The 26,902-nt window shown below is 55.5% G+C and overlaps 5 protein-coding genes and 1 long non-coding RNA gene across 11 annotated transcripts in view; 3 read left to right on the forward strand and 3 right to left on the reverse strand.

Moving 5' to 3' along the window:
* Positions 1 to 305: 305 nt before the first annotated feature.
* HSF4 (heat shock transcription factor 4) lies at positions 306 to 5,395 on the reverse strand. Of its 3 annotated transcripts, none has more exons than XM_082711185.1 (13): positions 5,188 to 5,395; positions 4,426 to 4,534; positions 4,207 to 4,334; positions 3,982 to 4,106; positions 3,639 to 3,714; positions 3,459 to 3,523; positions 2,828 to 2,930; positions 2,439 to 2,566; positions 2,091 to 2,318; positions 1,243 to 1,348; positions 1,071 to 1,136; positions 884 to 953; positions 306 to 619 (listed from the first exon to the last, which is right to left on the reverse strand). In XM_082711185.1, exons 1-13 carry the CDS (start codon positions 5,308 to 5,310, stop codon positions 468 to 470), a joined length of 1,479 nt encoding a protein of 492 aa, XP_082567311.1. In that variant the 5' UTR covers positions 5,311 to 5,395; the 3' UTR covers positions 306 to 467. The 3 variants fall into 3 exon arrangements, with proteins under 3 accessions (XP_082567311.1, XP_082567312.1, XP_082567313.1); XM_082711186.1 differs by having other exon boundaries at positions 2,091 to 2,214; positions 2,439 to 2,580; XM_082711187.1 differs by lacking the exon at positions 4,426 to 4,534 and having other exon boundaries at positions 5,188 to 5,337.
* A 46-nt stretch (positions 5,396 to 5,441) lies between these two features.
* Positions 5,442 to 8,342, forward strand: LOC309853342. The gene is made up of 2 exons (XR_014305613.1): positions 5,442 to 5,511; positions 7,679 to 8,342. It is a non-coding gene; the product is annotated as an uncharacterized lncRNA (long non-coding RNA).
* FBXL8 (F-box and leucine rich repeat protein 8) lies at positions 5,897 to 7,892 on the reverse strand (the record flags this gene model as incomplete). Its single annotated transcript, XM_082711189.1, has 2 exons — positions 5,897 to 7,202; positions 7,741 to 7,892. 2 exons carry the CDS (start codon positions 7,890 to 7,892, stop codon positions 6,230 to 6,232), a joined length of 1,125 nt encoding a protein of 374 aa, XP_082567315.1. The 3' UTR covers positions 5,897 to 6,229.
* A 1,357-nt stretch (positions 8,343 to 9,699) lies between the features above and the next one.
* Positions 9,700 to 15,518, forward strand: TRADD (TNFRSF1A associated via death domain). 3 transcript variants are annotated; one of them, XM_082711191.1, is made up of 5 exons: positions 9,700 to 9,786; positions 13,036 to 13,194; positions 14,023 to 14,300; positions 14,383 to 14,587; positions 14,704 to 15,518. In XM_082711191.1, exons 2-5 carry the CDS (start codon positions 13,044 to 13,046, stop codon positions 15,012 to 15,014), a joined length of 945 nt encoding a protein of 314 aa, XP_082567317.1. In that variant the 5' UTR covers positions 9,700 to 9,786; positions 13,036 to 13,043; the 3' UTR covers positions 15,015 to 15,518. The 3 variants fall into 3 exon arrangements, with proteins under 3 accessions (XP_082567317.1, XP_082567316.1, XP_082567318.1); XM_082711190.1 differs by lacking the exon at positions 9,700 to 9,786 and adding an exon at positions 10,001 to 10,082; XM_082711192.1 differs by lacking the exon at positions 9,700 to 9,786 and adding an exon at positions 10,001 to 10,082 and having other exon boundaries at positions 14,023 to 14,093.
* A 1,805-nt stretch (positions 15,519 to 17,323) lies between these two features.
* On the forward strand, positions 17,324 to 20,255 carry B3GNT9 (UDP-GlcNAc:betaGal beta-1,3-N-acetylglucosaminyltransferase 9). 2 transcript variants are annotated; one of them, XM_082711956.1, is made up of 2 exons: positions 17,324 to 17,423; positions 17,794 to 20,255. In XM_082711956.1, exon 2 carries the CDS (start codon positions 17,820 to 17,822, stop codon positions 19,032 to 19,034), a length of 1,215 nt encoding a protein of 404 aa, XP_082568082.1. In that variant the 5' UTR covers positions 17,324 to 17,423; positions 17,794 to 17,819; the 3' UTR covers positions 19,035 to 20,255. The 2 variants fall into 2 exon arrangements, with proteins under 2 accessions (XP_082568082.1, XP_082568081.1); XM_082711955.1 differs by having other exon boundaries at positions 17,329 to 17,453.
* PHAF1 (phagophore assembly factor 1) overlaps positions 19,822 to 26,902 on the reverse strand; it is a 30,145-nt gene continuing 23,064 nt past the window's right edge. The window contains exons 10-17 of the mRNA XM_082711954.1: positions 25,965 to 26,098; positions 25,442 to 25,525; positions 23,821 to 23,903; positions 23,396 to 23,439; positions 22,896 to 22,939; positions 22,686 to 22,744; positions 22,024 to 22,096; positions 19,822 to 21,321 (exon numbers count right to left, since the gene is read on the reverse strand). Of these exons, the coding sequence (XP_082568080.1) occupies positions 21,235 to 21,321; positions 22,024 to 22,096; positions 22,686 to 22,744; positions 22,896 to 22,939; positions 23,396 to 23,439; positions 23,821 to 23,903; positions 25,442 to 25,525; positions 25,965 to 26,098 (608 nt within the window). The 3' untranslated portion in view covers positions 19,822 to 21,234. The remainder of the gene's footprint in view (positions 21,322 to 22,023; positions 22,097 to 22,685; positions 22,745 to 22,895; positions 22,940 to 23,395; positions 23,440 to 23,820; positions 23,904 to 25,441; positions 25,526 to 25,964; positions 26,099 to 26,902) is intronic.

The raw sequence follows: 26,902 nt of genomic DNA on the forward strand, positions 1-26,902 counted from the left end.
TGCTTATCCCAGATAAGGCTCAGAGAAGGGGACCAGCTTACACAGGATCACAGAGCAGATGCATTGTGGAACCGGATGTGACCCCAAAAACCCCTGAGGTTGCAGTGGCCACGTGGTAGCCCTGGAACCGGCCACTGGGCAGAAGCCTAAGCATAACTAGGGCCTAGGGTCCCAAGCACCTCCACTCTCCAGGGGTTCCGCTACTAAAGCTTTAGCATCTGGAAATTTCTATGAATGCAAAGTCCCCCTCCACCCCCACCCATGACTTCTGTGCTCCCTGGTCGGTAAAGAAAAGAGACCAGAAACACAGAAAAAAATGCAGTTTATGTGCAGGGCTCAGTAATGGAGAAGGACCACAAAGTAGCAGGGTCTTGGTTCTGCCTCTTCCAAGGGCACCAGGAAGCCCAGAAGGGGGTGCTGCTTCAGGCCAGCCCCTCAGGTAGGCTGGCTTCAGAGCCAAGCAGGTCTCAGGGGGAGGGATTGGCCCCGGGGCCTAGGTAGGAGGCTCGGCTCTCAGGGGTGCTGTAAATGGTTAAAGCTCCAGGAAGGCTGAGAGTTGGGCCTCCCAAAGCCGCTTGGACATCCAGCAGGAGTGGTGCCCCAAGGGTGGAGTCCTTCCCTAGGAGGATTGGGCTGTGCTCAGCAGAGAGAGACAGCTCTTCCTCCTCTCTTGGAGGAAGGAGAGCTTCACCTGTCCTGCCTGCTGGTCAGTCAGGATGAAACATCCATTCTCTACTCTCATCCACTGGCCAGAGCATGGGTAGCCTCAGTAGCTATCCCAGGGGCAGCCTGAACTCCCAGTACTTCCCTTCAAAACACAAACTGTTCAGCCCACCCAATCCTGGCAGCTCAGACCAAGGTCCTGAGTCACCACAACTCTCACCTGGCCCTGGAGAATTTAACCCTTTGACTGCCAGCTCAGTCTCACTCCTCTCTGGACCCAAGGGCTGCATCTGCAGAGGAGAACCCGAGGAAGCCGTTGGGGAGGAGAGTGGAGGAAGGGAGCTGGGGCTCTGGCTGAGGGCTTGGTTCAGTAACTCTAACCCTTGCCCTCCCCACCTTCATCTTACCAGGGACAACTCCATGTCCAAGTCCATCAGGGTCCATTCTCGCCCTTGGGGGCTGGGGCCCAGCACCTGGTGGAAGCGCTCAGCCAGTGGTGCCCTTTCCCCTCCAAACAGACCCCACTCAGGCCCCCCTCCCCTCTGCCCTGTGCTCCTGCCCTGCTGAAGGTATACTCACATCCAGGGGCCCTGTGGGCTCCACACTTTCAGTGGGGGGCTGAAGCAACATGGGAGGTAGCAGATGCTCTGGGCTCCGCACCCCCCTCTCCAGGCCCAGAGTTCCCCTGCACACAGAGAACTGCTGTCAGCCTGCAGTGTTCACCCCACATTAGGTTCCTAAGGAACCTGGATACATCAGGATCAAAATAGGACAACTACAAGATGGTAGGAGAGGATTCCCCACATAGAGGGTACTTAAGGAGCGCCTCTGCTTCCTAGGTTTGACCTGAGGTTTGGATTATGGAACTGGGGTCTTGGGATACATGTCCCTTTTGTTTGGAATTGTCAGCACCCATAGTTCTTAAACTATAGTGTACTTGTCAGTGTTTCCAATCACCAAAATCAACTCCGTTACAATACAGGTTGGGGGGGGCGGGGTGCCTGGGTGGCTCAGAGGGTTAAAGCCTCTGCCTTGGGCTCAGGTCCTGATCCCAGGGTCCTGGGATCGAGACCCCCATCAGGTTCTCTGCTCTGCAGGGAGTATGCTTCCTCCTCTCTCTCTGCCTGCCTCTCTGCCTACTTGGGATCTCTGTCTGTTAAATAAATAAATAAAATCTTAAAAACAAAAAACAATACAGGTTCCAGGGCTCTACCCTAGATAGACTGATTGACCTGATGGGAGCTTCTACTTTCCAGGGCATTTTGATGCTGGTACTCTTTAGAGTAACTCTGAGAAATCTGGTCATCATATTGCCTCACCTCCCCCTCAGCCACAAGGGGTAGGCAAGGCTGGGAAGTTAGTTAGCGGTGGTCTACCTGCAGAAGAGGCCCCCAGGGCTCCCAGGCAAGAACGGACGCTTTGCTCACCTGTCAGATACCTCCCTGGGACCCCTTGGTTCAGGCTGTTGGGCATTCCTGGGCCCCTCGGGGCTGAAGTTCCCTTTCCCTTCCAGGATGGCCTGCACCACAGCCACAGGTAGTGGCGGGGGGGCTGTCACGCAGAAGTCACACTCGTTTGGGGCCAGGGCCAGCCCGGCCTCGCCTTCCCCCCCTGGGCTGGCTGGCTCTTCTTTGAGCAGTGCCAGGCCCTTCTCCCTGCACCAGAGAAAAGCTTCAACCAGACTCCGGCACTGACCTCCCCCTTCTCTCCACAGCCATCTGGGCTGCCAGGCCCTCCCCTACAAGCTCTCCAGAGGGCGGCCCTGTCTGTCTTACCTCCTGCCACTTCTGGAAGGAGAAAGCCTGGTCCCATCAGGGGATGGAGAGTCTTCGTGGATGTCCGAGATGATAGGGCCCCTGGCCCTGTGAGAGCTGCTGAGGCCCGAGGAGGTCTCTGGGAGGGGCTGTAAATAGATGACTGAGCCCAGTCCTTCCTCTCAAGCAATAGGAAGAGCCAGAACCTAACCAGTACCCACATCTACCAGGTCTGAGGAATAAGATTTGAGGGGGGAGGCTTAGTCCATGCTGGGGAGCCTGGGTTTGGGGTGGAGTGGAGGGCGGGGGCTGGCCTCCATGTTCTCTTCCCATTAGGGAATGGGGGAAAGGAATAGGTTCTCCATAAGCCCACTTTTGCCCTAGGGAAGGGAGGAGAAGAAAAAACCTACCGACTGGATACAGTAGGGGTCCTGCAAGAGGGCACCAGGTAGGGGACAGGCACTGAATTTGGCTGGTGTTGGGCATGAGCTCCCCTCCTCCAGCATCAGGGACCTGTGCAGGGGGCAGGGCAGCTACATCCCCCAGGCCTCTCAGCCTGCACCTCCCTCCCTCAGGCCCCAGCAGCCAAGTCAGCAGAGCTGAGGCCTGTTGCCAGGGCATCAGTCACATGTTGGAGGCAGAAGGGGCTCCCCCCAGAAATGGGGGCCTTTTGGGGGTGGAGAGGGGAGGGAGAGAGCATGGTTTGAGCCCCAGACCCTCTGCTGTTGGGTTGGGATGTTTTGGAGTGAGGAGGAAGGGACTGCTAGAGGTAGGAGTTTCGGGCTAAGGTCTGGAACACAGGGATCTGGGAATGGGAGTACTTGGTAGGACTGGAGGGAGAGAGGGAAAGTCCTGGAAGGGGGGGACCTTGGGGAAATTCCCATGGGTTGAGGAACACTGTAGTGCAGGGAGGAACAATGAGGATTCCTGGTGAGAGCTGCTGGAGGAGAAGGAGTCCCCGCATGGGACCTCTGGCAGGGAGGTTCCTGGGAAGTGTAGGGGTGTGTGGGGGGGGTGGGCGTCCCTGACTTTCTCACTCACAGCTTTCTCTTAGCTCCTGCGCTGCTGGACCCTGTCTGAAGTGGCCCAAAGAGGCACTGGATCAGCTAAAGAGGAAGCAAAGAGTTAATTCATACTTGGGACATTGTCCCCACCCAACAAGGCACTTCCGGGTGGATTTGTTCAGGAGTGATAGAGAGAAGGGTAGGGGGAGAGGAACACCTTTCCAATGACCCGGTGCTGCTGACCATGGCTCTGCCGCAGAGTCACCACCTCCCTCCATAAGATCTCGTTCTGCCTGCGGGGGAAGGCGTGGGAAGGTGCTGAGGCATCTGAGAGTCCTCCCGGTTACCACCCCCCACAGAATGGCAGGTCTAAACCCACGACCACTCCGATGAGCATCGATCCGCCCAGAACTGAGTTCCACAGCTCAGCCTCTTTGGACGGAGGCACTAAGAAATGAGAGAGGAAGGAGCTGTCCAGAAGAACTGTCTGGCAGCCAGTGTTCTCTCGCCCAGACTCCCCTTCTCCCTCCCAACCCTCCTACGCCCCCTCCCCCCCGCACTGCCTGAGCTCCCGCAGCCGCGCCTCGGTGCTCTCCTGCACTCCCCGCAAAGCCTGCACCTCGCCCAGCAGCCGGCCCAAGTCCTCGGGGCGCCAGCGGCCGTCGTCGCTGCGCAGCGCAGGCACCTGCAAGTGGGAGGCACCGTCAGTTCAGAGTCTTCGAGAACAGGGCTAGCCTTCTCGACACCTCCACGCGAGTTTGCTGGTTCCCGAAGGCCGCCCCCACCTTGCGCCGCACACGTTCCAGTAGTTGTTCTCGGCCGCGTACGAAGCTCGGGTGCTGAAACTCGACGTGGTCGCGCTCGGGCCTAAGCAGGCCGCCCTGCTCAATGCTCACCACCTTCCGAAAACCATCTAGGGAGGGGGTAATGGGAGCGTAAATTGCCCCACCCCCCCGCTCATCAAGGCCCTCGCACCCACTTCCCTCCCGGTCCTAGGAACTCACACATGTTGAGCTGCCGCACAAAGCTTGCCATGTTGCTGTGCTTGAAGTATTGGGGCAGCACTTCCTTGGCGAAGCGGCTCTGGTCGCTTACGAGGAAACTGGTCCCGCTCTGCCAAGAACGCAGCCCGCCCACCCACGGTGCGGGCGGAGACCGGACGACACAGTGAGCCGTGCCCGCTCTCGGCCAGGCCCGCGCTTTGGCGCGCACGCGCGCACGCACACACACACACACACACACGCACACACTCGTACTCACGCTGGAGACCCGTGCCGCTCATGAAGACATGGGACAAGGCCAGGCCAGAACCAGCTCTGCGGCCTAACCTGGAGCGACCACAGTCAGTCCCTACCCTAGCCAGACCCACACTCCATACTGGGTTCTGGGAAAGAAAGAGCAGAAGCCAGACTTCCAACCCTGGACGGGTCCCAGACCCAAGACGCCACTCCGATCCAGAACCAGACCTAGCTCTTCCCTTCTCCAAGTCTCTGTTTTCCTATCTGTCTGTTGGGGTGGGGTGGGAACTAAATGACCTCAAAGATCCCTCAGGCTCTAGGTCTCCAGAAGGCGCCTACCCTTTCCTCGGTCCGGAGGAAGTCGCCTCATCTTCATCTCGCACAACCCCTCCAAGTTAAACTACACTGGACAGCTGAATCGGGAGACCCATAGCCCTGTCCCAGACAGGGGTTGGGTGGGCGTGGATGTTCACTGACGTGGAAGGATCCTGGGGACCACTGGGGAAGTCACGGGGCCCCAGCCCTCACCGGGCTCCAGCGGATCAGGTGGTCGGTCCCCGGGTCTCCCACCAGGGCCCATAGCTTGCCGAGGAACGCAGGCACTGGGCTGGGGCCCGGCTCCGTGGGCAGCGCGGCTGGCGCTTCCTGCATGGCGCAGTCTCGGCCGGCTAAGAGCTCGGGCCGGGTGCCGCGGGCTTGTGAAAGCCGCGGAAAGTGCTGCGTTTGCCGCCCGCCCCGCCCTACTCCGCCTCCCCGCGCGGGGTCAGGTGGGGACCACGTGCGAACCCGCGGGGCGGGGCTCAGACCTCTGCAGCCGCAACAGCAGACGGAGAGGGAAGGCTGGGATCGAATGTGAGTGGAGGGGTCCGGTGGGGAGGAAGACCCGGGTTCTAGTTCCACCCTTCTCAGGCCGTTTCCTCCTTTGCTCTTCGGGAGAAATCACCCATGCGCGGCCCGGTGTGGGCTGGAAAAGCCCTAGAAGGCGATAGCTATTGCCTGGATAGGGAGGGCAGATAGGAGCAAGGGGTGTGGAGAGCGGGTGCGGAGAGAAGCTGGCACCATCCCGCAGAATTCTGGGGCGTTGTCATTCCAAGGATGCGGAGTGCCCTGTCCCTGACCTCCGTAGCCGCATCGGTACAACTGATCGATCCCGTGCCAGCCCGGTCGGGTCCTTGGGCCTCTGAAGTTTCCCCGCCCTCCCCCTTCAGAGCCGGCCCCGCCTTCCAGAGGACGCGTGTTGCTACAGGATTTGTTTATTTCACACTCACACCCGAGTCGCCACAGGAGCCAGGGTCCTCTCTCTATCCGCCCACCTCACGCGCCAGGGCCGTGGAGCTAGCGCTGCGTCAGCAGAGGAGTGGGACTGGGGGAGGATGATCCCATTATGGAGATCGTCCAGTGGACTCAAGACGCCCTGGGATGGTCCCAACGCTATCCTACATGCGCTCATCTTCCAGAGGCACAAGACGCAACAGAGACCCGAAGGAGCGGGCTGGCAGTTGGTGCACGCCTGGACAAATGCATCCAGCATCTTTGCGACCACATATATACTGGAGAGGCGACCACCCCATCACGCCACAGGCGTGGGCAGCCAGGGATGGGGCTCCCGCGTTAGTTTGAGTGTGTAGCTGCGCAGGCGCGGACAATGCGCGCGGAAGGCGTGCAACACAGAGGGTCGTACCACGCAGAAGCAGTGTACTTCGCGCAGGCCCGCGCAGCGCGCCGCCAGCAACTCCAGTGCGGCGTCCAGCTCCGCTGAGGCAGCAGCGCGCACCTCAAGCGCGCGCAAGGTTGCGCCGTAGTGGCGCGCTGCAAAGCACACCGGGCCTACCGTATCCCCAGAGAGGCTGAGGCGTAGCGCAGCCACTGGCACGGCAGGTTGTAGGACGCGCGTCACGCTCTCAGCGGGCAGCGCTGGCTCCAGCTCCAGCTCCACGGCCAGTCCTGGGTGGCGGCGGCGCACCGCGGCCCAGGCTTCCTCGGGCAGGCGTGGCGCGCGTGCGTCCTCGGGGCACGCGCACCGTAGGGCCAGGAGAGCGAAAGGCGCGCGGTCCGGCGCTGCCAGCACCTGGAGGGCAGTGCCGGACAGGCTAGCTAGGTGTAGGCCGAGGGCGCACAGGCGCGGGCACGCTTCTAGTAGTTCGAGCACAGAGTCGGGCTTCACGCTGCCTACCAGCGTACAGTTGTCAAGGAAAAGACTGCGGAGCTCGGGGCAGCCGCGTGCCGCCTGCAGAACCAACTCGTCGTCCAGCGTAAAAGGCAAGCGCCTAAGGTCGAGGTGGCGCAGCGCACACGCGGCCCGACATATAGCGTGCACGGCGTCCAGGATGTCGCGGCCTGCATCGAAGAGCGGCTTTTCTCCGCGGCACTCAAGGCGCAGGCTTCGAAGTCCCGGGGTGCGTACCGCCAGGGCGGTTAGCAACTCAGTGGCCGCCCGGCGGCTCGGCTCCCTCGCCGGCTCAAATTCCAGTCGTAGGTTGTGAACATGGTCCAGGCAGGCAGACAGGTATGGCAGCAGCGTGCCTTCGCGCTCGCAGTCGCAACTTGCAGTTAGAACAGTGGTGAAAAAGGCATTGGCCGCAAGACGCCTCTGTCCATCCCCACTTCCTGACACCCCACACATATACCTCCCAGTCCTGGTCATGCCAGGTTGCCCCCAAATAGCCACTGATACTAGGAGGGAACTCCTTTGGACGATGTCAGATGCGCCTGCCGTGAGTTGAAGCCCTGGCAGGGATAGCCAATGGTATTTCAGGAACTCAGCTTTCTCAGGGGGCTAAGCGTCCTCTAGACTGTCAGATTCCCATTGTGCCTCTGCTACTACTTAGCTGAGTGACCTGTACGGGGTAATTAAATCAATCTGCCTCAATTTCCTATCTGTGCAATAGAGATAATTCTGCCTATCACTACATAAGGTTTTCGTGAGGATTAAATTAATATATGTAAGGTACTTAGAACACCAGTTGGTACATAGTACGTGGTCAACAAATGTTAGTAATGATTATGCTTTTACATGTAGATATCCCCAAGCCCTGACTCCATGAGAAAGGGAGAAGGCGGGAGAGGGAGGAGTCTGCTCACCTGATGGTCGTGTCGTGCCACACCACGCTGCAGGTAGCAGCAGCAGCCCAGGCTCTGCAGACCCTGGCAGCAGCTGCACGGTCCCTCAGAGACAGGTGGCGAAAGATGAGTGCCAGCACCTCCTCTGGCAGTTGCTCTCCAGGCTCGGCCATGATCCTGCAAGAGATGGGAACTCTGCCACTTCCAGAAGCTCTTGCCTGGAGAGAGGGGCATCTCTGGGCTCCAGAAAGCCAAAATGTTGAGGGGACGACCAGAGCCTATGTGTGTAAAGGCTTGTGGCCCAGAAACTGCTACATAATTTGCAGAGCCCAATGCAAAGTGAAATTTGCAGAGCCCAATGCAAAGCTGAAAATATTATTAATAATTTCAAGTGACAGCAAAACATTTAACCAAATTATTAAACAAAGCATGAGGCCCAGTTTCACTTACTGCACAGGTCTCAGATCCATGATCGCCCCTGGTTGCTGAAGGATTTCTGATTCTCCTTTATACTACCTTCTCACTTGTTGAACAAATCTATCTACATTTTATGCTACACTAGAAGGAATGCAACCACGATCTGCGTACGAGGTTGATAAAGCCAAACATCTGGATTTGGAAAATGCTGTTCGATTTTTCTCTTCGCCCCTAAAGTTTTCCCTGGGGAAGGTGGAGGGCAGCTGCACCTGCCTTGACTCGGGACAAAGCTGTCCTCCCCTCCCCACCCCACCCCAGCTCAGAGAGCCTCCTGTCTCCCTTTACACACACTCAGAGCCACCGGGACCACCCAGACTAGTCTTCCAGACACCTTCCAGAACTGCTCTCTTCCCAGCTTCTGTTGAGTTCCAGGTTAGTACTGGACCCAAGCCTCGCCTCAAGGGCCATTGAAATGAGGGCTTCTCAGACGGCGGGGGATATCAGAATAATCCGGACACTTGTTCACAATACAGAGTCTACCGCCCCACCTACTAAATCAGGCTCTCGGGTAAAAGTGGGGCCCAGGAATCTGAAGTTCAGCAAGTACCAGTTGACTTTACAGGTCCGGAGTTGAGAGACCTCATCCCAAGCCAGTCACTAGAGAGTGATGCCTGGGTTAATAGGGCGGGGGCATTGGAGAAGACTTCTAATTGGCGGGGACCACCAGCCAATCAGGAAGCGGGGGAGGGTGGGGCACAGCTGAATCCGCTCGAAGAGGGGGCGGCGCGTTCCTTTCCTCCACCTCACTGGGGAGACGTACCGGGCGCTTCCAAAGAAAGGCCGGCTGGGTGGAGAAAAGCTTCGGGTTCTGGTGCCTGAGGGGTCCTGGGTTCAAGTTTCAATCCTGACTCCGGACCAGTCCAGGCTCAGGTCGGGCAGTTTCGGTTCCTCTGGAGTTCTGCAGACCCATTCCAGAGCGCGGCCTTTATCGGAAAGTGTGTCCTCATCAAAGTTGCCCATTTTAGGGTGCCTGAAAGTTTTCCTACACAACGTTTCACACCACTTGCCAGTTTTCTAGTTCCCCGTATTTTCCAGGCTAACGGTCCCTTACTGCACTTTGTATCTCATGTATCCTGGGGCTTCAGATACCCGCGGCCAGGCTTGAGCTTGGACCCACCGGCACCCCGTTCTGAATGTCAGGGAGTAGGAGAGGTTAGAGATCATCCCGCTCAAACCCTCCCCACCCAGACGTCACTAGAAAATTGTGGTGCCCAGGGGGTGCCTCTTTGTTGATTCGTCCGCTCCCTGCTTGAGAAAGCGGGGTAGCTCTCACCCTGGGCCCCCTACCCCTGGGATCATAAGAGCCGAAAGCGCCCGAAGTCTTTTCCGGTGGCTCTTTACGCCTTCTAACCTCGGGCGTCAATGTCTTACCTGCTCAACGGACCAGGTGGGCTTTGCCTAGAGGCTGGGGACTGGCAGCGAAGGACAGTGGGCGGGAAGAAACCGAGGGGAGCATTGGGGGCGGGACGCCGGGGCTGACTGGGCTGCTGGGGCTGGGGCACCACCCCTGCGCTCCGCGCACACCCGGAAGCATCCTAGTTCAGTGGAGCCCGGCGGGCGTGTGAATCCGAGCTGGGCCAAGGCCTCCAGGTTAGTGCAGAGGGTGGGTGGGCTTCTCGGTGCTGGCGCGAGCAGAGGCGAATCCTGGCTCAGGAGGGTGGGCGCAGCTCGGTTGTCATCCGCGACTGCCCGGGCCAGTTGGTGGCGGCGGCCTGTTGGGCTGTTTCCGTGAGAGGCGACAGAGAGCGTAGGGACGTTGGCGTTCGCAGGTTCCTTGTCCCAGCTGAGGTCCTTCGAGGGGGTGTCAGGTTCCTGCTGGTTGGAAGGCGGGCTGGGCCTGATTCTGAAAATGTCTGTGGACAAAAACCTGTTCCCGCCCCAGCCAGGTGAATATGCGACCCCAGCATGAGAGTGGGCACAACTGGAGTCAGGGGGAACTTCCCTCGGGAGCTTGGGAGCAGGCCAGCTGAGTAGGGAGCGCTCCAGGATGGATGCAGCCCTTGAGGGACCACCGGGCCCAAGGCGGAGCTGCCAGGGGATCGTTAGGCTATATTAATGGCGCGCTGTGTCTGGCTGGCCCCTGGTGGTAGGGGCCTATTTTCTTGAGTCGGTACCCGCTAGTGGCTCACAGTCTCAGCTCAGCCGAGAGTCCCCAAGACCTGGCCCGTTTCCACCCTCAGAGAGGCGGACTCCTGGTGGGTAAGGCGCGGGGCTTCCTGAGGAGGGGCTTCCGTAGGACACGTAGGAAGGAGTTCCCCAGCGGACCAAGGGAGCCCAAGGTCCCTGTCCCAGTTATCTGACCCTCTGAACCTCCAGGCCGGCAGACCCTTTTGACTTCTCCCATTTGTCCACTAGTGAGTGTGATGTAGCATCGCCTCTTCCTCCAGGTTTCCAGTACCCGCCCTGACAGTCCTGACAGGCAGACTTTGGCCGAGTCCTGCCCTCGCTTCCGCCCGTGGGGCCGATCACAATGATGGGGTCAGCAACTTCTAGTCATGGGGCTAAGAAGACAAGGAAGGGGAAATGTTTCACAACAGGTTCCCACACTCTTCTACCCTCTGGTCCACTCCCTTTGGGCTCTAATTCCTTTCACTTGTCTTGTACTGCTCTTGGTCCCACTTGTCACCTATAGAGTCTTACCCCATTTATGTTTTGGTTTTTTTTTTGCTTCAATTTTATGTCACCTTTAAAAAAAGATTTTTATTTTATTTATTTGACAGGCAGAGATCACAAGTAGGCAGAGAGGCCGGCTGAGAGAGAAGAAGGCTCCCTGCTGAGCAGAGAGCCCAATGCAGGGCTAGATCCCAGGACCCTGGGATCATGACCTGAGCTGAAGGCAGAGGCTTAACCCACTGAGCCACCCACGTGCCCCTTTATGTTGCCTTTTAATACAAGGGACATAGGTCTATTTTACATAAAGTTGCTTGTTGCTAAATACAATGAAAATAAGAATCTCCCTTCTCCCCACTCTCTTCCCCACCCTCTGCAGAGGTAAACAATGCTAGCTAGTTTCCTTTTAATTTCCAGACTACTGCTTTGGGTAACCTCACAAATATCAATATGGTTTCTACCGAAAGGTTATGGGGGGGGGGTGGGCACTCAAAAGGCATGTCTCCTGTGCGCAGACAGAGGGTGGGATGGACCATCACTAGGTACCATTTTTCTTGCCAGGTCTGGGTGATGCTGGGGAGCCCCTGCACAGTTACTGTCCCAGCTTTGGCTCTTGGGTTAGGGTGTGGCAGCAGATCTGAAATGCAGCCTCTACTTTTAGCTCAGGATTCCTGCTCCTTCCTCATCAAGGTCCAAGGTCCAAGGTCCAAGGTCCTAGTTCCTTGTGGTCCTAGTTCCTTGTGGCAGCAATCCCCCCCCTTCCCTGTCCCTCATGTAAATGGGTGCCAGCTGGGGCCCACCCCATCTGTTCTGCCCAGAGCAATGACATCCAGGGTGCTCACAGCTAGGGCTCAGTACCCCCTCCTAGCCTACTATATATATAAACGCTGGAGATCAGAGATAAAGAAGTGTGACTCTTGGGGCAAGAGGTGAGGTCTTGAGCCAACATTTCTGGGACAAGGATGGAATGTTGCCTCAGGAGGGGTGGGGAGGAAGAGGCAGGGCAGTTCTCCACCTATAGCCTCACAGTGCAGTAACAGGGAGGCAGTTAAACTGAGGAGGGTCAATGAAGTGGTTTCCTGGTTGGGAATTCCCCGCCCTCCCATCATGATATAGGGGCTAGGATTTTGTCAGAAGATAGAGGAGATATGAGCACCAAGGGGCTCTGGCTCTGTCTGGACAGGGAGGAAATCTGTGATAGAACAATTTGAGTTGCATAGGACAAGAGTCCAATTGCAAGGACTTTGACTTTAGAACAAAAAGGAATGATTTAAGTGACGTAATTGAGAAGTTCAGGGTGCAGCTAGAGCCAAGAGCATAGCATGGTTAGGCATGCACCTCTTTATCTCTTGGCTCTGTATCCTTCTGTGCCAGTTTTATTCTCTGCCAGCAGCAGCAGAGGAGTCCTGTCCTTTCTTCCAGCTCAGTCCCATGGGAAGGGAAACTAGTGTCTCTCTTCTTTATAGGTCCAGCCACAGTTGCAGGCTGGTTCTGACTGGTTGGTCCAGCCTAAATCCTATGCCCAATTCTGAACTAATCACTTTAGAAAGGGGAGTAGAGTATGTGGATTTGGCCAGGCCTATTTCACTTGTGCATACCTGGAATTAGGGAGTGGAGTTAGGGCTCCTAACAGGCACATGGGTTGAGAAGAGGGAAGAGGGAAGGCCTGAAAGGTGAATCAGGATTAGGAGAGGGAATCTGGGCAGGTGAAAACTACAGGTATCCTTTGAAATGGACCCAGGAGGTATGTAGTAGGAATGCAGGTGACAAAACCTAGTGAGGGCTATTGTCCTGAAGTGATCATGGGGGTTCAAGTTTAAGCTGAAGGCATACCAGGATATGGGTTCTGTTGGCTATGGGGCCTGGGCACTATCCAGGATAAGGATGTCTCCTGTCAGCTTTGAAAGAGTGACCACCTGGCCTGAGGAGAAGGCAGACCTTCTCTGCCACCACCGCAGGGGAGTACCTCACTTTTTCTGCCACTGTGACCCTGCGCTTTCTCTGGAAAGATAGTGGCCCGACAGTCCTCACTGCAACTCTGGGCTGAGCTGTGCTGTGCTGTGCAGGTTTAGAAGCACAAGGGGCTGCCTGTAAGAGGATGAACTTCCCCTCACAAGTGTCCTGGCTGGGAGCGGGGGTTGGGGGGGCAGCAGCTGAACCACACAGGACTGGACAGTTTTTGTCCAGGGCTGGGTGGGGGGTGATCTGGATGCCTATCTGTTTCTCCAGGGGACAAGATGGCGACTGGGTCAAATGGGCTCGACGAGTGGGTGGGCAGCGCATACCTATTTGTGGAGTCCTCGCTGGACAAGGTGGTCCTATCTGATGCCTATGCTCACGCCCAGCAGAAGGTGCCGGTGTACAGAGCTCTGCGGACTGCACTGACAGGTGTGTGGGTGGGCGGGTACTTGGAGAGGAATTGGGAGGGTTTGGGCCTTTTGTGGGCGGGACCAGGGGCTGAGGCCCCACCTCCTCAATTCTTTGGGTCTGTGCTTAACTACCGAGGTACAGAAAAGATTTTACGGGGAGGGGGGAGAAGAGGAGAGGGATGCCTGGCTTTGTCTTCTCTGTTTACACAGGTGTGCCCTTGGGTGTCCCGTGTCTGTGTATGATCTACCTATATATGCACTAACGTCCCCACCTCCCTATGCCCTGCCAACTCCCTAGACCAATCAGCTCACTGCTTTCTACTAATTACGCTTTCTCTCTTTTCCTCTCTCACTGCAGCACTCCTTGCCCAAAACCCCTCCTCAGTACCTACCTTTTGGGAGCCCCCCTTTCCCATCTCAGGGCACAGGCCACAGGAAACTGAAACCGGTTGGGGGATCTGCCTCCTTCCTGGGCAGCGGGAACCACAGTTAGTAGAGGCCGAAGACCTGACACCTTCTGCTCCTCCGACGCCCCGAGGGCCTCCTACCAGAAAGGCTTGGCCGACCTGGGCACGGGCCCCTCTCTGCTGCAAAGCTTCTCGCCAATCCCTTTTGCCTACCCTCATTTGGGGCTTCGAGGATGGATCTGGGGAGGCACCCACTCCGTTGCTCCCTGTGATAGGTTCTGGCCTTCATTTTGGGTTGTTGCTGTGTGCCTCCCAATTTTGTTTCCCAGCTGGGAGCTAGGGTCAGGGAGGGAGTCTTTGTGGGCTTCACCCCACCATGACCGCTTGGAAAAATGGCCCCGCATGGGGACCGCCTGTCGCATGACTGTCCGCCTCCACAGAGAGTGGCGGGAGCCCAGACGTACTGCAGATGCTCAAGATCCACCGCAGCGAGCCCCAGCTGATTGTGCAGGTGCGTTTCCGCGGGCGCCAGCCTTGCAGCCGCTTTCTCCGCGCTTACCGCGAGGGGTCGCTGCGCGCCACGCTGCAAGAGTGCTTGGCGGGGGCTCTCGCCCTGCACTCTGTGCCGCTGCAACTGGAGCTGCGCGCCGGCACGGAGCGGCTGGACACCTTGCTGACGGATGAGGAACGCTGTTTGAGTTGCATCTTCGCCCAGAAGGTGCGGCTGGACAGGGGCCAGTTTGGGGTGGGGCGGGGATCTGCGGCTAAGACGCCCACCGACGCCGCACTCCCCTCCCTAGCCTGACCGGCTCCGGGACGAGGAACTCTCTGAGTTGGAGGAGGCGCTCCGGAATCTGACCTGCGGCTCGGGGAGCCAGGGTGGCAACATGGAGGTCGTTCCAGCGCCCTCGCAATCCCTGGCCACCTCTCTCTCAGAGGAGAAGCCACCGGCACCACCGCCGCCACCGCCTGTCCAGACTTTTCTGTTCCAGGGTCAGCCCATAGGTGAGGCGCGTGCAGAGTTGAGGCAGGGTCCTCGGGAAGAGGGAGTTTGGGAGGAGCAGGGTCTGGGACAGTCTTGGTGTTCCCAAGCTCACTCTGCTTCCCACTCCTCCCCGCAGTGAACCGGCCGCTGAGCTTGCAGGACCAACAGACGTTCGCGCGTTCAGTGGGTGTCAAATGGCGCAAAGTGGGGCGCTCCCTGCAGCGAGGCTGTCGTGCTCTGCGGGACCCGGCGCTCGATTCACTGGCCTATGAGTATGAGCGCGAAGGGCTGTACGAGCAGGCCTTCCAGATGCTGCGACGCTTCATGCAGGCAGAGGGCCGCAGGGCCACGCTGCAGCGCCTGGTAGAGGCCCTTGAGGAGAACGAGCTCACCAGCCTGGCAGAGGACTTGCTGGGCCTCACAAATCCCGATGGCAGCCTGGCCTAACCTGGGTACCAGAAAAAGGGGGGATTGGCCAGTTGCCCAGCAGGATTTGGAGCGCCTGAATGACCCTGGGCTCCTTCTGCTGCTATTGCTGAGCTCCTGTCCATCCATGGGACTCTGAGACCACACTTGTAACCCCACTTAGCCCAGCTGTTGGAGCTCCTGGGCACTGTCGACTGCCTTCTCCAGGAGTTGGACAAGCACCCACCATTCCTGTTGCAGTGCCATTGGGGGTTTGTCCCCAGATACTGTGAGATTAACAGGGTGCCTGGGTGACCTGCTGCAACAGTCTGCCCACCCCAAATGAGGGGCTTCTGGCCAGCCCTTACCTCTTCACTCATTGAACAAGTACTCATTAAGCACTTGCTGTGTTCTAGCCATCATCCTGGGTGCTGCAAATACCGTGGTGAACAAGATACACGAAACCTGCCTGCCCCCAGTTTATACTCAGTGTCGGACTGCAAATTTTAAGCAACAGCAATAAAATATTACCTGTTTTTTAAAAAAGATTTTATTTATTTATTTGACAGACAGAGATCACAGGTAGGCAGAGAGGCAGGCAGAGAGAGGAGGAAGCAGGCTCCCCGCTGAGCAGAGCCCGATGTGGGGCTCAATCCCAGGCCCCCAGGATCATGACCTGAGCTGAAGGCAGAGGCTTAACCCACTGAGCCACCCAGGCGCCCCTACCCATTTTTTCTTTTTTTTAATGTGAAAAATACAAAAAGTTATGGGGGCACTGAGCAGCAGATGCCTAACCCAGGTTAGGGATTGGGCTTCCAGGGAGAGATAGTAGTGTGAATAGAGTTGAGAGTGGGGAGTTGAGGGAATGGCAACATTCTGGGCATAGCCAGCCTCTGGTGAGGTCTTGAGGGAAGTTAGAAGGACAGAGGATGTTAGAAGAACAAAGTTCGGAGTGACTAGATCTAGGGGTGGTGGGTGGGCTTGCAGAGTGTGAGTATGGGACACAGATAGCTCAGGATCTGGTAAGCCATTTGACAGATTTTGGATTTTATACTGAGGCCAGTGAGAAGCATTTAGAGGGTCTGGAGCATTAAGGTTGGGAGGCTGGTGAGGAGGGAGAGGGAGAGGTGGAGGGAGGGAGGATAAGGGAGGAGGCCCAGGCAAGGGCAGTGGCTGCAGAGATGGAGGGAAGGGATGAACACTGACTGTGAGCAGTTTAGACTGACAGATAACAGGCATAGTGACACTGGATGAGCAGTGAGTGTGCAAGAGGACCTCAGAGTTTCTGCCTTTTTCAATCTGATGGAGGATGGGGCTGCCTGCTCAGGTAAGGGGACCCTCGATCTCCAGAACAACTTTCTGTCCACTGGGGTCCCAGATCAGACCCTTTACTCACAGGCCTACTTCAGAATCCCTCCAGTGGCACCATCCCTGCCAGTCTAGTCTGGCCTGCAGTGACCCAGGCTTAGTTTTTTCTGCCTGTAGGAGGCTATGCTGGTTTGGAGCACAAGGGACTAGGGGGCCAGAGGTACCTCTGGGGAGACAGACTGAAGTGCTCCCCTGTGAGGGTAGAGCAGAGAGGGTTGGCCCCTGTCCTGTGTCCTAGTGGACAGATGGGGAGAGTGGCAAGGGAGGACAGATCAAAGAGTCCCAGACTGAATTCCAGAAGACCTATGGCAATGCTCTGAATTTCTGCCTGTATGTTGCTGGGCAAGTCACTTAACTCCCTGAGGGGCAGTGTCCCCATCTGCATGAGCAATGAGAGCTGCTACCAGAGTTGTGAGAATTGAATCGCCATCTTGTTGGCGCGCACATGTGTGTGTGTGTGTGTGTGTTTTGCTGGGGTGGGAGGGGGACATGACAGAACCAGGAGTAAGAAGGCAGCCATATATTTGGGGCCGTTTATGATTATAGGTCCTGCCTGGTTGAACCTGGGCGGCTGGTGAGGTGAGGATAGGTGCTTCCAAGGATAGCTTGGGATCGTGGCCAAGTAGATGCCTAAGAGGCTCAGCCTCCGGGATTTGGGACCAGCCAGCCCTGGACTCCAGCTAGCCCAGGCACTGCCTCATTCTGGAGAGGAGGGGGTGCGGAGATTAACAGAGAGGCTAATGTTTCTTCCTGCCCCAACAGAAAGCAGGTTTGGGGAGTTTGAGTCCACACCGAGACCAGAAGCCACCTCCCCCTCAGGCCTTCCCACAGAGAGCTGCCCGTGGGGATTCCTCTCAGAGATTAGTCTCTACTTGGAGACAGTGCTCCCCGCGGCGCCAGGGCGGAGCTGAGCTCCAGATGTCCAGGCGCGCACAGCTGGAGGGTCACGTGGTAGCAGCCCCGGCCCCCCTTTCCTGCCAACGCTGCATTTGGCCCAGGCCCCGTCCATGGCTGCCCTTGGGACCCTGCGCTGAGCCCCGGAGGCCCTGGCGTCCGGGGCTGCGCCGCTCCCAAGGGACAAGCGTGAGTGTCAGGATCCCAAGGACCAACGTGGTGGGTAGGGAGGGGTAGAAGGGATTCGGCTTCAGCGCGGGAAGGGCGGGTGGGGAACAGGGCCGAGCTCCGCGTCTCCCGGCCTGAGGGAACCGTCCTGGGCCAGCGCTGAGGGGGTGGGGATTGGCTACTAGGAGAAACTTCCAGCCCCTTCAGGGTACCCAACCCAGTGTGTGGGGGTGTGCCACGGCCCAGAGCAGGAGAACGCTGGAGGGGGATGAACGGCCGGTACCGGAGACCCTCGGCGTTTGGCCCCTGTCCTTCCCCTCGGGGAGAGGGAGGCCGGGAGCCCCTCCCGGCCAATGGCTTCCGCGTCGCGAGCCCCTGACTTTTTCCGCAGGGGGCGCGGGCGCCTGCCACGCGGACATGAGGCGGAGGCTGCGCCTCCGCGGGGACGCGTCGCTCACACTGCTCCTCGGCGCCGCCCTCGGTCTTCTTCTCTACTCACAGCGCGAAGGCGCGGCCCCGACGACTAGCGCCCCGCGAACGCACAGGAAGGCAGCGCCGGAGCCCACCCCCGGACTCCGGGTCTTCCAGGCATCGGACGCAGGCGCAGCCCCAGCCCCGCCGGCCTACGAAGGGGACACACCGGAGCCGCCCACCCCCACGGGACCCTTTGACTTTGGCCGCTATCTGCGCGCCAAGGACCAGCGGCGCTTCCCCCTTCTCATTAATCAGCCGCACAAGTGCCGAGGAGATGGCTCACCTGAAGGTGGACCCGACTTGCTCATCGCGGTCAAGTCAGTGGCGGCGGACTTCGAGCGGCGCCAAGCCGTGCGCCAGACGTGGGGTGCTGAGGGTCGCGTGCAGGGGGCGCTCGTGCGCCGCGTGTTCTTGATGGGCGTGCCCAGGGCCGCGGGCACAGATGGGGCAGAAGCGGAGGGGGAGGGCACGCGAACCCATTGGCCTGCCCTGCTGCGTGCTGAGAGCCGGGCGTATGCGGACATCCTGCTCTGGGCTTTCGACGACACTTTCTTCAACCTAACGCTCAAGGAGATCCACTTTCTGGCCTGGGCCTCCGCCTACTGCCCTGACGTGCGCTTTGTTTTTAAAGGCGACGCAGACGTGTTTGTGCACGTGGGAAACCTGCTAGAATTCCTAGGGCCGCGAGACCCTGCGAAGGACATGCTCGCGGGTGATGTGATCGTGCAGGCTCGGCCAATCCGTGCGCGGGCCAGTAAATACTACATCCCTGAGGCGGTGTATGGCCTGCCCGCCTACCCGGCCTACGCTGGTGGTGGGGGCTTTGTGCTTTCAGGGGCCACGCTGCATCGCCTAGCTGGCGCCTGCGCACAAGTTGAGCTTTTCCCCATTGACGACGTCTTTCTGGGCATGTGTCTACAGCGCCTTCGGCTCACACCAGAGCCCCACCCTGCTTTCCGCACCTTTGGCATTCCCCGTCCTTCAGCAGCGCCGCACCTGCGCACCTTTGACCCCTGCTTTTACCGGGAGCTGGTTGTAGTGCACGGGCTCTCAGCTGCGGACATCTGGCTTATGTGGCACCTACTGAATGGGCCCCAAGGGCCAGCCTGTGCCCGTCCATGGCCTGTCGCTGCTGGCTCTTTCCAGTGGGGCCCCTAGCCACCTTCATGGTCCCAAGCTCCCCTCACTCAGGCCCAGGAGGACTATTGCCGTGTATGTAGTTCTTTCCCAGAGGTGGAAGATTTCAAAATCTAGCTCATATCCCCGGAAGTCTGCCTCCATAAGACCCCAGGGAGTTAAGATTGAGCTTGGGTCTTGCTGACCTACCTTACTGGGATCTGATGTAGAACCAACCAAATGGTAGCCCTTTGAGACATCTAGGGTTGAGGCCTTAGGGCACCAGGCTCTGCCAATCAGACATATTTGATCCTCCTAGTACCAAGTAGGTTTCGGGGGGCTGGGGATGGGTGGTTGCAGAGGCTCATAGAATCTGACCATACTGCTTGATTTGGAAGTCTTAGAGTGATCCAAATGCGGGTCTCTCTCAAGGCTGGAGGAGGTGTGGGGGCCTGGAACTGGCAGGCATTTTGTTACAACTTACTCTGAAGGTAGGCACTGTGCTTCCCACCTGCCCCTCCAAACTGGATTTTCAGCCCTGTACTGATCTTTAGATCTTCTTCTAGAGGTCTCCTTTCCCTAAGCCAACCCCTCCTGGGCCCTGGTCTGGCTGGAGCACCAGTGATGGAGGAACATAGGGACAACCAAGTGCACAGTCCTACCTGAAGTCTTTCTCTACCACCTAAGGATTTACACACACAACAATGCTAGTTTCCTACCAGGGGCTGTGCTGCCCCACTCAGAAGAAACAAGGAACCTAAGATGACTCCACCATAAAATATCCCGTATTCTTCACCCACTTTCTTAAAAATCAACACCTCCATGCTTATTTTAGTACAAATATCCCAGCAACAGCACATGGCGAGCCATTGCTGAGGGCATAGGTCTTTATTGGAGGGGTATGGGCAGGGCATGAGGAAGGTTCCCCTATTCTAGGAAGATGGGGATAGTTCTGGCTGGCCTTACAGTGGGATGTGTGTGTGGGGGTCTGGCCAGGCCACAGTCCAAATGGGAAGACAACAGTCAGTCACAAAATTATGGGAGCGCCACATAAGCCTGGCTGTAAGTCCAGGAACCACCTAGAAGCCTGGGGCAGGTCCCCTGCACATTCATTGTTAAACTCTACAGGATGAGGCTGTACATGAGTTAATTACAAAAGAGTCATATTTACAAAAATCTGTACACACATTTGAAAAACTCACAAAATTGTCATCTATGTATCACAAGTTGCTAGACCAAAATATTAAAAATGAGATAAAATTATACATTTCTCTTCTCAATTCTTTTCAAAAGGATTATTTTTAAAGCACATATGCTACTTTCCTTAGCAAGACCCATGAAAAGACTGAGCAGCTCAGCCTTCCTTGAGCCCCCAGAGGCCTTGACCCATGAATGGGCCTGGCCAGGGGACACTGCCCAGGGTTGGGGCAAGAGAGCCAGCCCACAGTGCAGAACAGAATGCTGAAACAATAAAAGGAGGAAGATGTCTTTGGCTAAAACTTTGGCATTAAATAAAAGAGGCAAACAGGATGGAAACATGCAGCCTGCCAGCCAGGTTGGGGCAGAGCAGGGGCATAGGTGACCTTGAAGGCTGGCTCCAGAAGGGGTAGGAACCCAGGGCTGGGCACCTATCTGGATGGTAAAAAGGTGTGTTTCAATGAGCTGGGCGTGCCTACTGGGCCTGGTAGGGAGCGCGTGCAAGGAAGGAACAGGGAAGGGCAGGTGGGCCACCTTGGCCACAGCCAGCTCATCAAGTAACTAAAGTGGATGTAGTGCAAAAGTCGCAACCAAGTACTATGGACATGCTACCTGCTTGCCTTAAGGGTCACGTGGCAATGATGGGCCAAAGGCGGGACCTCGTCCTCGTCCCGGGTGCCTGTGTCCTTAGCCACAGAAAGAGTCCAAACTTTTCCCAATGTGTGTGGAACAGGAGAGACAGAATTCTGCCTCCATACGTGTTAGTCGAGGTCACCTGGGTCCAGGTATCAAGGCTCAGAGTTTGTGCTTCTCTTTGCAGTCTCTGTCCTCTGTTGGCACCAGCAGGCTGAGGACGGACAGAGGAATATTTGGGCTTCTCACCCCATGGCAGAGCACCTAGTCTGAGCCCCACCTCAGAACATCACAACAGCCTTTCAACACTGGCAAGGTGTCCAAGAAAACCCACAGGGTGGCACATGGAGGCCCACTGAATAGGATGCGAAGCACAGCTCCATGGGGCGGAGGGGCATGGGTGGTGATGTCCTTAGGGGAGCTCTGCTGTTCTCAGGTGGGCACCAGGCCTGGGGGGGCCATACAGGGTCACCGAGGCAATATGGTTATTCTGCATAACCTGGTGTGGGAAGCAGACAATGAGTCAAAGGGGAGGAGTAGAAGGGATGTAGGCATGGTAGGCAATCAGATCCACAAAAACCATCAGTACTAGGGCTATGACTGCAGAGAAGGGATTTGGGGCAGCTCCTGCGCACAGGGCTGGGCTGATCCCTCAACATCCCCCAACTCATGCCAGGAGTCACCTCTGGTCCAGCAACTGCCTGCTCTTCCTGGGATACATAAACTTCACCATACCTACAGATCCAGTCCTTCTGGAGCTGCTGGGGGCCTAGTGAAGGTGTACCATCCAAAAGGGAGAAGAGGGACAGCCCATTCTGCCAAGCCAATGGGGCCTCTAAGGCTACTCACCCATAGCACACTCTTTCACATGGCATTCACAGATCCCCAACACTCCCCTGTTGAGCTCCATTTGCTCCCTGGAGTTCCCTTTCCTACCATATTTACATTCTCACATATGTGGGATCCCTGTTACCTCTCCTCTTGTTGGATACAGACTATTGCTTTAGCCTCCATGACCTAGAATTTCCCCAAAACAGTTTCCGTACTCTTACTGTTCATTATGGGCAGGTCAGATCTTAGCAGACAGGGTTACTGGGGAAGGATTAACTCACCCAGCAGGGCTGTTAGGCTCTCCCCAACCTTTCTCCATCACTTGCCTGTCCCTGCCATGGCCACCAGCCCCTCAACGCAGAGGGCTTACCTCAAAGATCATCCGCTGAAGACCAAAGCAGAATGTAGAGCCAAATGGGTTGGTGTTGTTTGGGGAGGAAGACCTGAGGCCAGAGAAGCCAGAATTAGAGGTGCAGTCAGAAGCTGAGGCCAGGCAGGGCATCCAGTCCCTTTTGGGATGGGGGATACTGGCCAGCGGTCTCTCATGACGGTCTGTTTCCCACACGGCCCTTGAGGTACCAGGGGTAGTGATAGGTATCATTCAAACTCTGAATCCTACACAGTCCAATGAGGCACAGGAAGTTATTACACAGTGAGATTGGAGTGGCAAGTTAGGAGGGAGGAGCCTCAGGTAGCATGGCAACTGGGTAGACTACAGCATGTGGCAACTTTAATGGGAAAAAAAGAGCCCAGGACAGCCAGTGAAAACTTCCTTTTCCAAATAACCAGGGGTGAAAGGCCCCCCTACCTGGAGAGGCGAGCTATCCCCAAGGGGGAAACCTCTCTGGTGCAGGTGAACATGCAGAATAGCTGACCCAGTGGTAATGTACAGGATGGGGGGCGGGAAATATATTTGTGGCAACAACAGAAACTTCTGTCATTTCTAAGCCCCAGGCACTGCTAGGCTTCCCTAAGTCTTCTGGGCTGTGAGGAGCAGGATGGGGTGGTCAGAGCTAGCAACCTCCCACTCACCTGTGCAGGACAACAGGTTTCTCCACAGGGTGGCCCAGGAGCTCCTGGATGTTGTCCCACTGCAAAAGGGATGGGGTCAATAAGGGATTAGCAGGGACCTAGTCATGCCCCTGACCAATGGCTGGCCCCAAAGACATGGGCCCCAGACTGCTGGCAGGCTCACACCCACCTCAGTTTGGGGCTACACGAGGTGGGAAAATAGGAGCTCACCTTGCTGTAGGTTGTGCATGTTTCTGTCTGACCGTCTGCATTTTCTGAAAAGAGAACACCGGGTGGGATGATATCTGGCCTAGTCTACCTATGACCCCAGCCCAAGGCAGAATCCAGACCTGGCCACCCTGTGCATTGGGGTTGGGAGTACAGAAGGAGGACAGATGGGCTATTTCAGAGTTCCTGAATGAAAGAGGGTAGAGAACCAGCAGGGGACAGCAGTCATAAGGCTGATCTGGGAGTACCTGGATAATCATGTGTAGGAAATTCTCCCTATCAGGGACCAGCAATCCCACGATCATAGGAAAAAACCACGAGAGCCTCCAGGAAACCATAGGCCGAGCATAATGCAGCCCCCAGAACACAGAGCCCAAGCCAGAGGAGCTGAGCTATGGGCAAAGCAGGTGGGCAAAGGCTCCTGCTACCATTTCTGTTTGGATCACATTATGAAAGACTAACTTCAAAACCCTTTTCTTACTCTGAGGATATTCACTACTCACCTTTCTTTATGGCTAGTGGGATCTTGAACTCACAGCGGTGATAACTAGAGAGAGAAGCCAGATGGATAAAGTCTGGGCCCACAGAGGCCTGACTACCCGCGCGTCTCAACCCCGTACCCCAGCAAACACAGAATGAGCCCACCCCTGAAGCCCTGGCTCTGGGGTCTGAAGACCCTGTCATCTTGGATAAGATACCAAGCTCTTTGAACCTACTTCCCTATCTGTAAAATGGGTATAAATGGAGAGACGTAAGGAATCAACACTGTACCAGGAACAGAGTAAACACTAAGGAAATGTTCATTTCCCACAAAACTGTAAGAATTCAGGTACAAATTAGTGAACACTCAAAGCCACAAGCTCTCTTTTCTTGGGAATTTTCAACCCAAAGCTCAGTTCTTGGGAGGGACAGGTATAGGTATACTCACATGTTAAAATTATAATGCCCAGGGTAATTCGTGTGTAGGACAAACTTCTTCACTTTGTGTGTATTTGCATCAAAGAGGATATCCTGGGACAGAAAACAAGGACGTCCAAGTAGGGAGAGTTACTGAGGCTGGGCAAGGGCCTTTCCAAAGGCATGTTCAAAAATAGCCACTCCTTAAGGGGGATGCGTCTGGGCAATAGCTTTCTCCCAAGGGGACAGCTGAGAACAAGCAGGCTTAACCAGACATTTTCAGTGAAAGGGGCACCCAATCATCTGCAAGCCCCCCATTCCAAACCTTGTAGCAGCAGGCCCAGCAGACCCATGGGCTACAACTCCCATTGCTTGAGAACTCAAACACATCATGGAGACCTTTCTTAACAAACACCTGATTAAAAACTCTAACTGAGGGGCGCCTGGGTGGCTCAGTGGGTTAAGCCGCTGCCTTCGGCTCAGGTCATGATCTCCGGGTCCTGGGATCGAGTCCCGCATCGGGCTCTCTGCTCAGCAGGGAGCCTGCTTCCTCCTCTTTCTCTCTCTGCCTGCCTCTCTGCCTACTTGTGATCTCTCTCTGTCAAATAAATAAATAAAATCTTAAAAAAAAAAATAAATAAAACAAAAACTCTAACTGAGCACAGATTTTTGCTTACAGGCTACCAAGAAGATTCAGAGACTACCTGAATTTCCAGGAGCTCAAAGCACCTAACTATTCTGAATGTCATGACTGGCCATTAGGCCCTCTCCGTGGGAGTCAGCAACCCCTGGAACTGAAGGTCCAGCCTCTCACCAGAGCTCAGACTTGGATCTGATGCTGCCACCGAATGCTTCTTCCTATCCCCCATACCCTCCTCAGTTTCGTATCTTGACAGCTGTTCAGGCCTGTGACCCCAGGGTTACCTCTGACTCCACTTTTACATCCTAAGTCTTATTAGGATTGGTCCATTTGTTCCATCTTCTTTGTCCCTTACAATCATTGCCCCTTGAACTCGAGAGGTTCAGCTTACAAAGTACCATCCCCTCCTGCCACTGTCCTACCCTTGAATTTATGATCTCACTGCTGTTCCCTCACTACTCCTGCTTCCACTTTTTTTTTTTTTTTTTTAAATTTGACAGAGGGGGTGGGAAGCAGCAGGCAGAGCAGGCAGAGGGAGAAGCACAGTCCCCATCGAGTAAGGAGCTTAATGTGGGGCTTGATCCCAGGACCCTGGGATCATGGCCTAAGCAGGAGGGAGATGCTTAACTGACTGAGCCACCCAGGTGCCCCCATTCCCACTTTGATCCTTTTTTATTCTCCCTGTTTTGTGACTCCATAAAAGGCTCCTATGTTCTACAAATGTGCAGATCGCAAACTATTAACCTGAATGAATCCCACAGCCTCCATCTGAGCAGCATGTTACCCTCAATAAAGAAGCCAAGACATACCAGGGAACCAGTGTTTCTGAGCAATCTCAGTGGCAGGGAAGGCCCACTTTTGGGTATCACTGCAAGACCACTGGGCAAAGCCAGCTGGGGCTAGTTTCCCCGCTGCCAGGCATGGCTACAGCTCCATGTGGACACAAAGGTGTGCCCAGTACATGGTCCACCACCACAGAGATGAAATATTTCTCAAAGGAATCACAACTTACCACTCCAAGAGTGAAGTAGTTAAAAAAGTAGTCATTGCACTTGGATGGAACTTGTTTATGAGGGGAAGGAGAATGAATTTTCATCTGTTGGGAGAAAAATAACAACAAATTAAATCCCAACTGCTTAATGTGGTTCTCAGATTAACTAAAAGTCTATAAACAAAGCAAGAGTGTCAAAGTCCCTGCTACTGGTGCTGAACAATGTAGCCAGCTTTGGTTGACGACAGAGGGGCCCTGGTCTTCCAAGAAAACGCAGGACAATCTGACCAACAGCATCAGGAAAGAGCTTTCAATTTAATTCTTTATCAGTTTTAACAGAACAGGTTCTATGGAAAAATAACAAACAATTTATATTTATTTGATATTAAGTTAATATTGATTTAAAAAGAAGTACGCCTGACTGGTTCCGTCAGTAGAGCATGTGACTCTGGATCTCGGGGTTGTGAGTTCGAGTCCCACCTTGGGTATACAGTTTACTTAAAAGGAGACTGCCTATTTGACTTTATGAACACATTTCCCCTACCTTGTCTTCTGACTTATAGAAGACCTTGTGTGGAGAACCAAGCATGCTAAGAACATCTTGGCAGGAATCACCAAAATACACCGAACGTTCAAATACCCGCATCTTGGCATCTGCTAATAGACCAGGTCCACAACCTACAGAGAATAAGGGAAAGGTGGTCAGGTTCCCACCCATAGCCTGAGATCCTACAACCTAGGGCCAAGGGGGCCCCAAAGAGGCCAATGGCTGAATGTTGCTTTATTAGTTCTGGCTGAGGGCAAGCCTGTATGCAAGCAGAAATACCAAGTCACAAGCGCTTACAATGCTACAAGAGATCACAATCTACTTGCAATAATCCCAGAGGCAGGCACTTGGGTGGTTCAGTTGGTTAAGCATCCAACTGTTGATTTCGGCTTAAGTCATGATCTCAGGGTCACGAGACTGAGCCCTAAGTCAGGCTCATGTGGGGCATAGAGCCTGCTTGAGATTCTCTTTTTCCCTATTCCTCTGTCCCTCTCTAAAAAAACCTAAAAAAAAAAAAAAAAAAAAAAAAAAAGGAAGAAAGAAAAGAAAAGAAATAATCCCAGAGACACATTCAATCCCACAAAACTGACGTGAAGCTCCAAAAACCGCATTCGTTTCCCTCACCAAATATTCACTTATTGGCTACCAAGGGCTAGACTCTTAGACACTGAAGAAGCACGCTGAGCAAAACAAGTGCAGTCCCTGCCCAAAATGGAGCTTATGGTGTGAAGATCCCAAACCGGCACCACACAGCCATGTACAATAGACGCTATGGAAGTATATAATGAGGTGCTATTATCTCTTGCCACTTTCCAGGTCCTGACAAGATATAAAAATTTATGTTAAGAGGGGCTTCTCGATGGTTACCCCCAATCAGAGACTAGACCTCAAGAGTGAAACATCTATTAACCCACTCCCTGATGCTACAAACACCG

This window comes from Mustela nivalis (genome assembly GCF_964662115.1).
Source record: "Mustela nivalis genome assembly, chromosome: 18".
Classification (NCBI taxonomy): Eukaryota; Metazoa; Chordata; class Mammalia; order Carnivora; family Mustelidae; genus Mustela; species Mustela nivalis.

Bases quoted from the DNA above. Each gene is read 5' to 3' on its own strand.
- TRADD (XM_082711190.1), top strand. From the start codon at position 10,046: ATGTCTGTGGACAAAAACCTGTTCCCGCCCCAGCCAG. The intron at 13,195-14,022 runs GTGTGTGGGTGG...CCGCCTCCACAG, and splicing joins TCTGCGGACTGCACTGACAG to AGAGTGGCGGGAGCCCAGAC. The intron at 14,301-14,382 runs GTGCGGCTGGAC...TCCCCTCCCTAG, and splicing joins GTTGCATCTTCGCCCAGAAG to CCTGACCGGCTCCGGGACGA.
- B3GNT9 (XM_082711956.1), top strand. From the start codon at position 17,820: ATGAGGCGGAGGCTGCGCCTCCGCGGGGACGCGTCGCTCACACTGCTC.
- HSF4 (XM_082711185.1), bottom strand. From the start codon at position 5,310: ATGCAGGAAGCGCCAGCCGCGCTGCCCACGGAGCCGGGCCCCAGCCCA. The intron at 4,535-5,187 runs GTGAGGGCTGGG...CGTTCTTGGCAG, and splicing joins ACCTGATCCGCTGGAGCCCG to AGCGGGACCAGTTTCCTCGT. The intron at 2,319-2,438 runs GTAAGACAGACA...TCTCTGGTGCAG, and splicing joins CCTTCCAGAAGTGGCAGGAG to GGAGAAGGGCCTGGCACTGC.